Source organism: Oncorhynchus keta, chromosome 1, assembly GCF_023373465.1.
Source record: "Oncorhynchus keta strain PuntledgeMale-10-30-2019 chromosome 1, Oket_V2, whole genome shotgun sequence".
Taxonomy (NCBI): Eukaryota; Metazoa; Chordata; class Actinopteri; order Salmoniformes; family Salmonidae; genus Oncorhynchus; species Oncorhynchus keta.
In genome coordinates, this window is record NC_068421.1 from 94,895,409 (window position 1) to 94,907,578 (window position 12,170).

Sequence of the window (12,170 nt, forward strand, 5' to 3'; positions counted from 1 at the left end):
TCTCTCACGTCTCTCCTGCCTCTCTCTCTCTCCTGCCTCTCTCTCTCTCCCGTCTCTCTCTCTCTCTCTCTCTCCTGCCTCTCTCTCTCTCTCTCTCTCTCTCTCTCTCTCCTGCCTCTCTCTCTCTCTCTTGCCTCTTTCTCTCCTCTCTCTCTCTCTCTCTCTCTCTCTCTCTCTCGCTCTAACGTATTGTCTCTCTCTATCTAGCTGTTTGTGCTGTGTCATGGCCTGCTGCAGCTCACCCAGCTGCTCTACAGTTCCTACTTTAAGAGCACCATCACCACCATCGAGAGACGCTTTGGCCTCAGCAGTTTCTCCTCTGGCACCATCTCCTCTCTGCACGAGGTAAGAGCCAACCAGTAACCACAGCAAGGTAAAGAAGTCATGTTAGATTCATCTCAGCTGATGGTTGAAAGAGTAGAAATGCATAAGCACTGGATGGTGTTGTGACATGACTCGTTATATTAGTATTATGTGAGTATGCTTTTGTTGAAGCGCTGTCGGAGCCTTGCTCCTAGATAACTAGTAGAAAACAAGCAGCCATTCACTGAGTGTGTATTGCTACTGTATTCTCCTGGTCATAAGGTCTCTGATACACTCTCTTTCCCTCCCCCTTCTCTTTCTCTCTCTGTCCCTCCCCCCTACTCTCTGCCCCCCCCCTTCTATCACTGTCTTTCCCTCCCCCTTCTCCCTCCCTATCTCTGCCCCACCCCTCCCCTTCTCTCTCTCTCTCTCTTTTCCCTCCCCCTTCTCTTTCTCTCTCTGTCCCTCCCCCTACTCTCTGCCCCCTTCTATCACTCTCTTTCCCCTTCTCCCTCCCTCTCCTTGCCCCCTCCCCTTCTCCCCTCTCTGTCCCTCCCCTACTCTCTGACCCCCCCTTCTATCACTCTCTTCCCCCCCTTCTCCCTCCCTCTCCTTGCCCCCTCCCCTTCTCTCCCTCTCTGTCCCTCCCCCTACTCTCTGACCCCCTTCTATCACTCTCTTTCCCTCCCCCTTCTCCCTCCCTATCTCTGCCCCCCTCCCCTTCTCTCTCTCTCTCTCTCTCTCTGTCCCTCCCCCTACTCTCTGCCCCCCCTTCTCTCTCTCTCTGTCCCTCCCTCCCTCTAGGTGGGGAACACAGTTCTGATAGTGTTTGTGAGTTACCTGGGCAGCAGAGTCCATCGGCCTCGTCTGATTGGACTGGGTGGTCTGCTGATGTCCATCAGCGCTCTCATCCTGGCCCTACCTCACTTCCTGTCCCAGCCCTATAACTATGACTCTGTTATACATGGTAAGATGTTGGGATGAAATATATCTCTTTTACAGCGACAGTACCCTGAAACACCAAGGATACACCACTACGTCAGAGTAGTGGATTTGGAGTGGATGGATGGATTTAGAGTGGATGGGTGGATTTAGAGTGGATGGGTGGATTTGGAGTGGATGGATGGATTTAGAGTGGATGGGTGGATTTAGAGTGGATGGGTGGATTTAGAGTGGATGGATGGATTTAGAGTGGATGGGTGGATTTAGAGTGGATGGATGGATTTAGAGTGGATGGATGGATTTGGAGTGGATGGATGGATTGTAAGCAAAGCTTGGGTGGATTGGGTGGATTTAGAGTGGATGGATGGATTTAGAGTGGATGGGTGGATTTAGAGTGGATGGGTGGATTTAGAGTGGATGGGTGGATTTAGAGTGGATGGGTGGATTTAGAGTGGATGGGTGGATTTAGAGTGGATGGGTGGATTTAGAGCGGATGGATGGATTCAGAGTGGATGGGTGGATTTAGAGTGGGTGGATTTAGAGTGGATGGATTTAGAGTGGGTGGATTTAGAGTGGATGGATGGATTTAGAGTGGATGGATGGATTTAGAGTGGATGGGTGGATTTAGAGTGGATGGGTGGATTTAGAGTGGGTGGATTTAGAGTGGATGGGTGGATTTAGAGTGGATGGGTGGATTTAGAGTGGATGGAAGGATTTAGAGTGGATGGATGGATTTAGAGTGGATGGGTGGATTTAGAGTGGATGGGTGGATTTAGAGTGGGTGGGTGGATTTAGAGTGGATGGATTTAGAGTGGATGGGTGGATTTAGAGTGGGTGGATTTAGAGTGGATGGATGGATTTAGAGTGGATGGGTGGATTTAGAGTGGATGGGTGGATTTAGAGTGGATGGATGGATTTAGAGTGGATGGGTGGATTTAGAGTGGATGGGTGGATTTAGAGTGGGTGGATTTAGAGTGGATGGATGGTTTAGAGTGGATGGATGGATTTAGAGTGGATGGGTGGATTTAGAGTGGATGGGTGGATTTAGAGTGGGTGGATTTAGAGTGGATGGATAGATTTAGAGTGGATGGGTGGATTTAGAGTGGGTGGATTTAGAGTGGATGGATGGATTTAGAGTGGATGGGTGGATTTAGAGTGGTTGGATTTAGAGTGGATGGATGATTTAGATGGATGGGTGGATTTAGAGTGGATGGATGGATTTAGAGTGGATGGATTTAGAGTGGGTGGATTTAGAGTGGATGGATGGATTTAGAGTGGATTTAGAGTGGATGGATGAATTTAGAGTGGATGGGTGGATTTAGAGTGGGTGGATTTAGAGTGGATGGATAGATTTAGAGTGGATGGGTGGATTTAGAGTGGGTGGATTTAGAGTGGATGGATGGATTTAGAGTGGATGGGTGGATTTAGAGTGGATGGGTGGATTTAGAGTGGATGGATGGATTTAGAGTGGATGGGTGGATTTAGAGTGGATGGCTGGATTTAGAGTGGATTTAGGATGGATAGATTTAGAGTGGATGGGTGGATTTAGAGTGGATGGGTGGATTTAGAGTGGATGGGTGGATTTAGAGTGGATGGATGGATTTAGAGTGGATGGGTGGATTTAGAGTGGATGGGTGGATTTAGAGTGGGTGGATTTAGAGTGGATGGATAGATTTAGAGTGGATGGGTGGATTTAGAGTGGGTGGATTTAGAGTGGATGGATGGATTTAGAGTGGATGGGTGGATTTAGAGTGGATGGGTGGATTTAGAGTGGATGGATGGATTTAGAGTGGATGGGTGGATTTAGAGTGGATGGGTGGATTTAGAGTGGGTGGATTTAGAGTGAATGGATAGATTTAGAGTGGATGGGTGGATTTAGAGTGGATGGGTGGATTTAGAGTGGATGGGTGGATTTAGAGTGGGTGGATTTAGAGTGGATGGATGATTTAGAGTGGATGGGTGGATTTAGAGTGGGTGGATTTAGAGTGGATGGATGGATTTAGAGTGGATGGGTGGATTTAGAGTGGTTGGATTTAGAGTGGATGGATGATTTAGAGTGGATGGGTGGATTTAGAGTGGATGGATGGATTTAGAGTGGATGGATTTAGAGTGGGTGGATTTAGAGCGGATGGATGGATTTAGAGTGGGTGGATTTAGAGTGGATGGATGAATTTAGAGTGGATGGATGGATTTAGATGGATGGGTGGATTTAGAGTGGTTGGATTTAGAGTGGATGGATGGATTTAGAGTGGATGGATGGATTTAGAGTGGATGGATGGATTTAGAGCGGATGGATGGATTTAGAGTGGGTGGATTTAGAGTGGATGGATGAATTTAGAGCTGGATGGATGGATTTAGAGTGGATTTAGAGTGGATGGATAGATTTAGAGTGGATGGGTGGATTTAGAGTGGATTTAGGGGATGGATTTAGAGTGGATGGATGGATTTTTAGAGTGGATGGATGGATTTAGAGTGGATGGGTGGATTTAGAGTGGATGGCTGGATTTAGAGTGGTGGATTTAGAGTGGATGGATTTTAGAGTGGATGGATGGATTTAGAGTGGATGGGTGGATTTAGAGTGGATGGGTGGATTTAGAGTGGATGGATTTAGAGTGGATGGGTGGATTTAGAGTGGATGGGTGGATTTAGATTTTAGAGTGGATGGATAGATTTAGAGTGGATGGGTGGATTTAGGAGTGGATGGATTTAGAGTGGATGGGTGGATTTAGAGTGGATGGATGGATTTAGAGTGGATGGATGGATTTAGAGTGGATGGGTGGATTTAGAGTGGATGGATTTAGGGGGTGGATTTAGAGTGGATGGATAGATTTAGAGTGGATGGGTGGATTTAGAGTGGATGGGTGGATTTAGAGTGGATGGGTGGATTTAGAGTGGGTGGATTTAGAGTGGATGGATAGATTTAGAGTGGATGGGTGGATTTAGAGTGGGTGGATTTAGAGTGGATGGATGGATTTAGAGTGGATGGGTGGATTTAGAGTGGATGGATGATTTAGAGTGGATGGGTGGATTTAGAGTGGATGGATGGATTTAGAGTGGATGGATTTAGAGTGGGTGGATTTAGAGCGGATGGATGGATTTAGAGTGGGTGGATTTAGAGTGGATGGATGAATTTAGAGCGGATGGATGGATTTAGACTGGATGGGTGGAGCTGGTTGGATTTAGAGTGGATGGATGGATTTAGAGTGGATGGATGGATTTAGAGTGGATGGATGGATTTAGAGTGGATGGATGGATTTAGAGTGGATGGATAGATTTAGAGTGGATGGATTTAGAGTGGATGGATGGATTGAGAGTGGATGGATGGATTTAGAGTGGTGGATTGTGGGAGCCAGGCTGGCTTGCAGGTGCTCTCTAGCTGAACCCGATCCGCATTCCTCAGATTGAAAATGTTCATCTCTGAGCACTCCAGGAAAGCCAAAAGATGAGGACTGTCTCCCAGTCAGTTGTTTTAACTGAGAGCTCTGTTCACTCTCCTCCTCCCTAAGCTCACACACGCACGCACGCACGCACACACACACACACACACACACACACACACACACACACACACACACACACACACACACACACACACACACACACACACACACACACACACACACACACACACACACACACACACACACACACACACACAAGCCCCCCTCCAGTAGGCTGGCTGATCTCCTCATTGTATCACTGAAGGGTCACATGAAACTCCAGGAACATGAACTCAGCTGTGTGTGTGTGTGTGTGTGTGTGTGTGTGTGTGTGTGTGTGTGTGTGTGTGTGTGTGTGTGTGTGTGTGTGTGTGTGTGTGTGTGTGCGTGTGTGTGCGTGTGTGTGTGCGTGTGTGGTTCACGTGAATGTGTGTGCTTTCTCCAGATCGCCAAGACCTGTGTTCCCTCCAGGGTCCCTCCAACACCACAGAGGCCTGTGGGAAGACAGAGATCAAGCGTATAGCAGACACCAACAACTTGTGGCTGCTCATGGCTATAGCTCAGCTGCTGTTCGGAGTGGGGTCTGTTCCCATACAACCTTTTGGTATCTCTTATGTGGATGACTTCGCCGGACGAGGCAACTCCCCCCTCTACATAGGTAAGAGGCCTATAGCCTACTGAAACACTAGCCTCTCTACATAGGTAAGAGGCCTATAGCCTACTGAAACACGAGTCTCTCTACATAGGTAAGAGGCCTGTAGCCTACTGAAACACGAGTCTCTCTACATAGGTAAGAGGCCTATAGCCTACTGAAACACTAGCCCCTCTACATAGGTAAGAGGCCTATAGCCTACTGAAACACTAGCCCCCCCTCTACATAGGTAAGAGGCCTGTAGATAACTGAAACACTAGTCCTCTACATAGGTAAGAGGCTTGTAGATAACTGAAACACTAGCCCCTCTACATAGGTAAGAGGCCTATAGCCTACTGAAACACTAGCCCCTCTACATAGGTAAGAGGCTTGTAGATAACTGAAACACTAGCCCCTCTACATAGGTAAGAGGCCTGTAGCCTACTGAAACACTAGCCCCTCTACATAGGTAAGAGGCCTATAGCTTACTGAAACACTAGTCTCTCTACATAGGTAAGAGGCCTATAGCTTACTGAAACACTAGCCCCTCTACATAGGTAAGAGGCCTGTAGCCTACTGAAACACTAGCCCCTCTACATAGGTAAGAGGCCTGTAGCTTACTGAAACACTAGCCCCTCTACATAGGTAAGAGGCCTGTAGCTTACTGAAACACTAGCCCCTCTACATAGGTAAGAGGCCTGTAGCTTACTGAAACACTAGTCTCTCTACATAGGTAAGAGGCCTATAGCCTACTGAAACACTAGCCCCTCTACATAGGTAAGAGGCCTGTAGCTTACTGAAACACTAGCCCCTCTACATAGGTAAGAGGCCTATAGCCTACTGAAACACTAGTCTCTCTACATAGGTAAGAGGCCTATAGCCTACTGAAACACTAGCCCCTCTACATAGGTAAGAGGCCTATAGCCTACTGAAACACTAGCCCCTCTACATAGGTAAGAGGCCTGTAGCCTACTGAAACACTAGCCCCTCTACATAGGTAAGAGGCCTGTAGCTTACTGAAACACTAGTCTCTCTACATAGGTAAGAGGCCTGTAGCTTACTGAAACACTAGCCCCTCTACATAGGTAAGAGGCCTGTAGCTTACTGAAACACTAGTCTCTCTACATAGGTAAGAGGCCTGTAGCCTACTGCAACACTAGCCCCTCTACATAGGTAAGAGGCCTGTAGCCTACTGAAACACTAGTCCCTCTACATAGGTAAGAGGCCTGTAGCCTACTGAAACACTAGCCCCTCTACATAGGTAAGAGGCCTGTAGCCTACTGAAACACTAGTCTCTCTACATAGGTAAGAGGCCTATAGCCTACTGAAACACTAGCCCCTCTACATAGGTAAGAGGCCTGTAGCCTACTGAAACACTAGTCTCTCTACATAGGTAAGAGGCCTGTAGCTTACTGAAACACTAGTCCCTCTACATAGGTAAGAGGCCTATAGCCTACTGAAACACTAGTCCCTCTACATAGGTAAGAGGCCTGTAGCCTACTGAAACACTAGTCCCTCTACATAGGTAAGAGGCCTATAGCCTACTGAAACACTAGTCTCTCTACATAGGTAAGAGGCCTATAGCCTACTGAAACACTAGCCCCTCTACATAGGTAAGAGGCCTGTAGCTTACTGAAACACTAGAACCTCTACATAGGTAAGAGGCCTGTAGCTTACTGAAACACTAGTCTCTCTACATAGGTAAGAGGCCTGTAGATAACTGAAACACTAGCCCCTCTACATAGGTAAGAGGCCTGTAGCTTACTGAAACACTAGCCCCTCTACATAGGTAAGAGGCCTGTAGATAACTGAAACACTAGAACCTCTACATAGGTAAGAGGCCTATAGCCTACTGAAACACTAGCCCCTCTACATAGGTAAGAGGCCTGTAGCCTACTGAAACACTAGCCCCTCTACATAGGTAAGAGGCCTATAGCCTACTGCAACACTAGCCCCTCTACATAGGTAAGAGGCCTATAGCCTACTGCAACACTAGAACCTCTACATAGGTAAGAGGCCTATAGCCTACTGAAACACTAGAACGTCTACATAGGTAAGAGGCCTGTAGCTTACTGAAACACTAGCCCCTCTACATAGGTAAGAGGCCTATAGCCTACTGAAACACTAGCCCCTCTACATAGGTAAGAGGCCTATAGCCTACTGCAACACTAGCCCCTCTACATAGGTAAGAGGCCTGTAGCCTACTGAAACACTAGCCTCTCTACATAGGTAAGAGGCCTGTAGCTTACTGAAACACTGGCCCCTCTACATAGGTAAGAGGCCTGTAGCTTACTGAAACACGAGTCTCTCTACATAGGTAAGAGGCCTGTAGCTTACTGAAACACTAGCCCCTCTACATAGGTAAGAGGCCTGTAGCTTACTGAAACACTAGAACCTCTACATAGGTAAGAGGCCTGTAGCTTACTGAAACACTAGTCTCTCTACATAGGTAAGAGGCCTGTAGCCTACTGAAACACTAGCCCCTCTACATAGGTAAGAGGCCTGTAGCCTACTGAAACACTAGTCTCTCTACATAGGTAAGAGGCCTGTAGCCTACTGAAACACTAGAACCTCTACATAGGTAAGAGGCCTGTAGCTGACTGAAACACTAGTCTCTCTACATAGGTAAGAGGCCTGTAGCCTACTGAAACACTAGCCCCTCTACATAGGTAAGAGGCCTGTAGCTGACTGAAACACTAGCCCTCTACATAGGTAAGAGGCCTGTAGATAACTGAAACACTAGCCCCTCTACATAGGTAAGAGGCCTGTAGCCTACTGAAACACTAGCCTCTCTACATAGGTAAGAGGCCTGTAGCCTACTGAAACACTAGAACCTCTACATAGGTAAGAGGCCTGTAGCTTACTGAAACACTAGTCTCTCTACATAGGTAAGAGGCCTGTAGCCTACTGAAACACTAGTCCCTCTACATAGGTAAGAGGCCTGTAGCCTACTGAAACACTAGCCCCTCTACATAGGTAAGAGGCCTGTAGATAACTGAAACACTAGTCCCTCTACATAGGTAAGAGGCCTGTAGCCTACTGAAACACTAGCCCCTCTACATAGGTAAGAGGCCTGTAGCCTACTGAAACACTAGCCCCTCTACATAGGTAAGAGGCCTGTAGCCTACTGAAACACTAGAACCTCTACATAGGTAAGAGGCCTGTAGCCTACTGAAACACTAGCCCCTCTACATAGGTAAGAGGCCTGTAGCTTACTGCAACACTAGCCCCTCTACATAGGTAAGAGGCCTGTAGCCTACTGAAACACTAGCCCCTCTACATAGGTAAGAGGCCTGTAGCCTACTGAAACACTAGTCTCTCTACATAGGTAAGAGGCCTGTAGCTTACTGAAACACTAGAACCTCTACATAGGTAAGAGGCCTATAGCCTACTGCAACACTAGCCCCTCTACATAGGTAAGAGGCCTGTAGCCTACTGAAACACTAGTCTCTACATAGGTAAGAGGCCTGTAGCCTACTGCAACACTAGCCCCTCTACATAGGTAAGAGGCCTGTAGCTTACTGAAACACTAGTCTCTCTACATAGGTAAGAGGCCTATAGCCTACTGCAACACTAGCCCCTCTACATAGGTAAGAGGCCTATAGCCTACTGAAACACTAGCCCCTCTACATAGGTAAGAGGCCTGTAGCCTACTGAAACACTAGAACCTCTACATAGGTAAGAGGCCTGTAGCTTACTGAAACACTAGCCCCTCTACATAGGTAAGAGGCCTATAGCCTACTGAAACACTAGCCCCTCTACATAGGTAAGAGGCCTGTAGCCTACTGAAACACTAGTCTCTCTACATAGGTAAGAGGCTTGTAGATAACTGAAACACTAGTCTCTCTACATAGGTAAGAGGCCTATAGCCTACTGAAACACTAGCCCCTCTACATAGGTAAGAGGCCTATAGCCTACTGAAACACTAGAACCTCTACATAGGTAAGAGGCCTGTAGCTTACTGAAACACTAGCCCCTCTACATAGGTAAGAGGCCTATAGCCTACTGCAACACTAGTCTCTCTACATAGGTAAGAGGCCTATAGCCTACTGCAACACTAGTCTCTCTACATAGGTAAGAGGCCTATAGCCTACTGAAACACTAGAACCTCTACATAGGTAAGAGGCCTATAGCTTACTGAAACACTAGTCTCTCTACATAGGTAAGAGGCCTGTAGCTTACTGAAACACTAGTCTCTCTACATAGGTAAGAGGCCTGTAGCTTACTGAAACACTAGAACCTCTACATAGGTAAGAGGCCTGTAGCCTACTGAAACACTAGAACCTCTACATAGGTAAGAGGCCTGTAGCTTACTGAAACACTAGAACCTCTACATAGGTAAGAGGCCTGTAGCCTACTGAAACACTAGTCTCTCTACATAGGTAAGAGGCCTGTAGCTTACTGAAACACTAGAACCTCTACATAGGTAAGAGGCCTATAGCCTACTGCAACACTAGCCCCTCTACATAGGTAAGAGGCCTGTAGATAACTGAAACACGAGAACCTCTACATAGGTAAGAGGCCTGTAGCTTACTGAAACACGAGAACCTCTACATAGGTAAGAGGCCTGTAGCCTACTGAAACACTAGTCTCTCTACATAGGTAAGAGGCCTGTAGCTTACTGAAACACTAGAACCTCTACATAGGTAAGAGGCCTGTAGCTTACTGCAACACTAGCCCCTCTACATAGGTAAGAGGCCTGTAGCTTACTGAAACACTAGAACCTCTACATAGGTAAGAGGCCTGTAGCTTACTGAAACACTAGAACCTCTACATAGGTAAGAGGCCTGTAGCTTACTGAAACACTAGAACCTCTACATAGGTAAGAGGCCTGTAGCCTACTGAAACACTAGAACCTCTACATAGGTAAGAGGCCTGTAGCTTACTGAAACACTAGAACCTCTACATAGGTAAGAGGCCTGTAGCCTACTGAAACACTAGAACCTCTACATAGGTAAGAGGCCTGTAGCCTACTGAAACACTAGAACCTCTACATAGGTAAGAGGCCTGTAGCCTACTGAAACACTAGAACCTCTACATAGGTGAGGCCTGTAGCCTACTGCAAACACTAGCCCCTCTACATAGGTAAGAGGCCTATAGCTTACTGAAACACGAGAACCTCTACATAGGTAAGAGGCCTATAGCTTACTGAAACACTAGAACCTCTACATAGGTAAGAGGCCTGTAGCTTACTGAAACACGAGAACCTCTACATAGGTAAGAGGCCTATAGCTTACTGAAACACGAGAACCTCTACATAGGTAAGAGGCCTGTAGCCTACTGAAACACTAGCCCTCTACATAGGTAAGAGGCCTGTAGCCTACTGCAACACTAGCCCCTCTACATAGGTAAGTAGCCTACTGAAACACGAGTCTCTACATAGGTAAGAGGCTTGTAGATAACTGAAACACTAGAACCTCTACATAGGTAAGAGGCTTGTAGATAACTGAAACACTAGAACCTCTACATAGGTAAGAGGCTTGTAGATAACTGAAACACTAGAACCTCTACATAGGTAAGAGGCCTGTAGCTTACTGAAACACTAGAACCTCTACATAGGTAAGAGGCTTGTAGATAACTGAAACACGAGTCTCTCTACATAGGTAAGAGGCTTGTAGATAACTGAAACACGAGGTCTCTCTACATAGGTAAGAGGCCTGTAGCTTACTGAAACACGAGTCTCCTCTACATAGGTAAGAGGCCTGTATGAAACACTAGCCCCTCTACATAGGTAAGAGGCCTGTAGCTTACTGAAACACTAGCCCCTCTACATAGGTAAGAGGCCTGTAGCCTACTGAAACACTAGCCCCTCTACATAGGTAAGAGGCCTGTAGCCTACTGAAACACTGGCCCCTCTACATAGGTAAGAGGCCTGTAGCTTACTGAAACACGAGTCTCTCTACATAGGTAAGAGGCCTGTAGCTTACTGAAACACTAGAACCTCTACATAGGTAAGAGGCCTGTAGATAACTGAAACACTAGAACCTCTACATAGGTAAGAGGCCTGTAGCCTACTGAAACACTAGCCCTCTACATAGGTAAGAGGCCTATAGCCTACTGAAACACTAGTCTCTCTACATAGGTAAGAGCCTGTTGCTTACTGAAACACTAGTCTCTCTACATAGGTAAGAGGCCTGTAGCCTACTGAAACACTAGCCCCTCTACATAGGTAAGAGGCCTGTAGCTTACTGAAACACTAGCCCCTCTACATAGGTAAGAGGCCTATAGCCTACTGAAACACTAGTCTCTACATAGGTAAGAGGCCTGTAGCTTACTGAAACACTAGTCTCTCTACATAGGTAAGAGGCCTGTAGCTTACTGAAACACTAGTCTCTCTACATAGGTAAGAGGCCTGTAGCCTGCTGAAACACTAGAACCTCTACATAGGTAAGAGGCCTGTAGCTTACTGAAACACTAGTCTCTCTACATAGGTAAGAGGCCTGTAGCTTACTGAAACACTAGTCTCTCTACATAGGTAAGAGGCCTGTAGCTTACCGAAACACTAGAACCTCTACATAGGTAAGAGGCCCGTAGCTTACCGAAACACTAGCCCCTCTACATAGGTAAGAGGCCTGTAGCTTACTGAAACACTAGTCTCTCTACATAGGTGAGAGGCCTGTAGCCTACTGAAACACTAGCCCCTCTACATAGGTAAGAGGCCTGTAGCTTACTGAAACACTAGCCCCTCTACATAGGTAAGAGGCCTATAGCCTACTGAAACACTAGTCTCTCTACATAGGTAAGAGGCCTGTAGCTTACTGAAACACTAGTCTCTCTACATAGGTAAGAGGCCCATAGCTTACTGAAACACTAGAACCTCTACATAGGTAAGAGGCCTATAGCCTACTGAAACA

The 12,170-nt window shown here is 46.7% G+C and overlaps 1 protein-coding gene and 1 long non-coding RNA gene across 4 annotated transcripts in view; both read left to right on the top strand.

The window, feature by feature from the left end:
• Window positions 1–12,170, top strand: part of LOC127908600 (solute carrier organic anion transporter family member 2A1-like) — a 201,200-nt gene that overhangs the window by 134,760 nt on the left and 54,270 nt on the right. For all 3 annotated transcript variants that reach the window (XR_008067680.1, XR_008067679.1, XM_052467267.1), the window contains 3 exons: window positions 208–345; window positions 1,108–1,270; window positions 5,131–5,343. Coding sequence is in view for 1 of the 3 variants with exons in the window: in XM_052467267.1 (XP_052323227.1) it covers window positions 208–345; window positions 1,108–1,270; window positions 5,131–5,343 (514 nt within the window). In the remaining 2 variants the exon portion in view is untranslated. The remainder of the gene's footprint in view (window positions 1–207; window positions 346–1,107; window positions 1,271–5,130; window positions 5,344–12,170) is intronic.
• On the top strand, window positions 6,900–12,000 carry LOC127908610 (uncharacterized). Its single transcript, XR_008067713.1, has 3 exons — window positions 6,900–6,929; window positions 11,442–11,529; window positions 11,968–12,000. It is a non-coding gene; the product is annotated as an uncharacterized LOC127908610 (long non-coding RNA).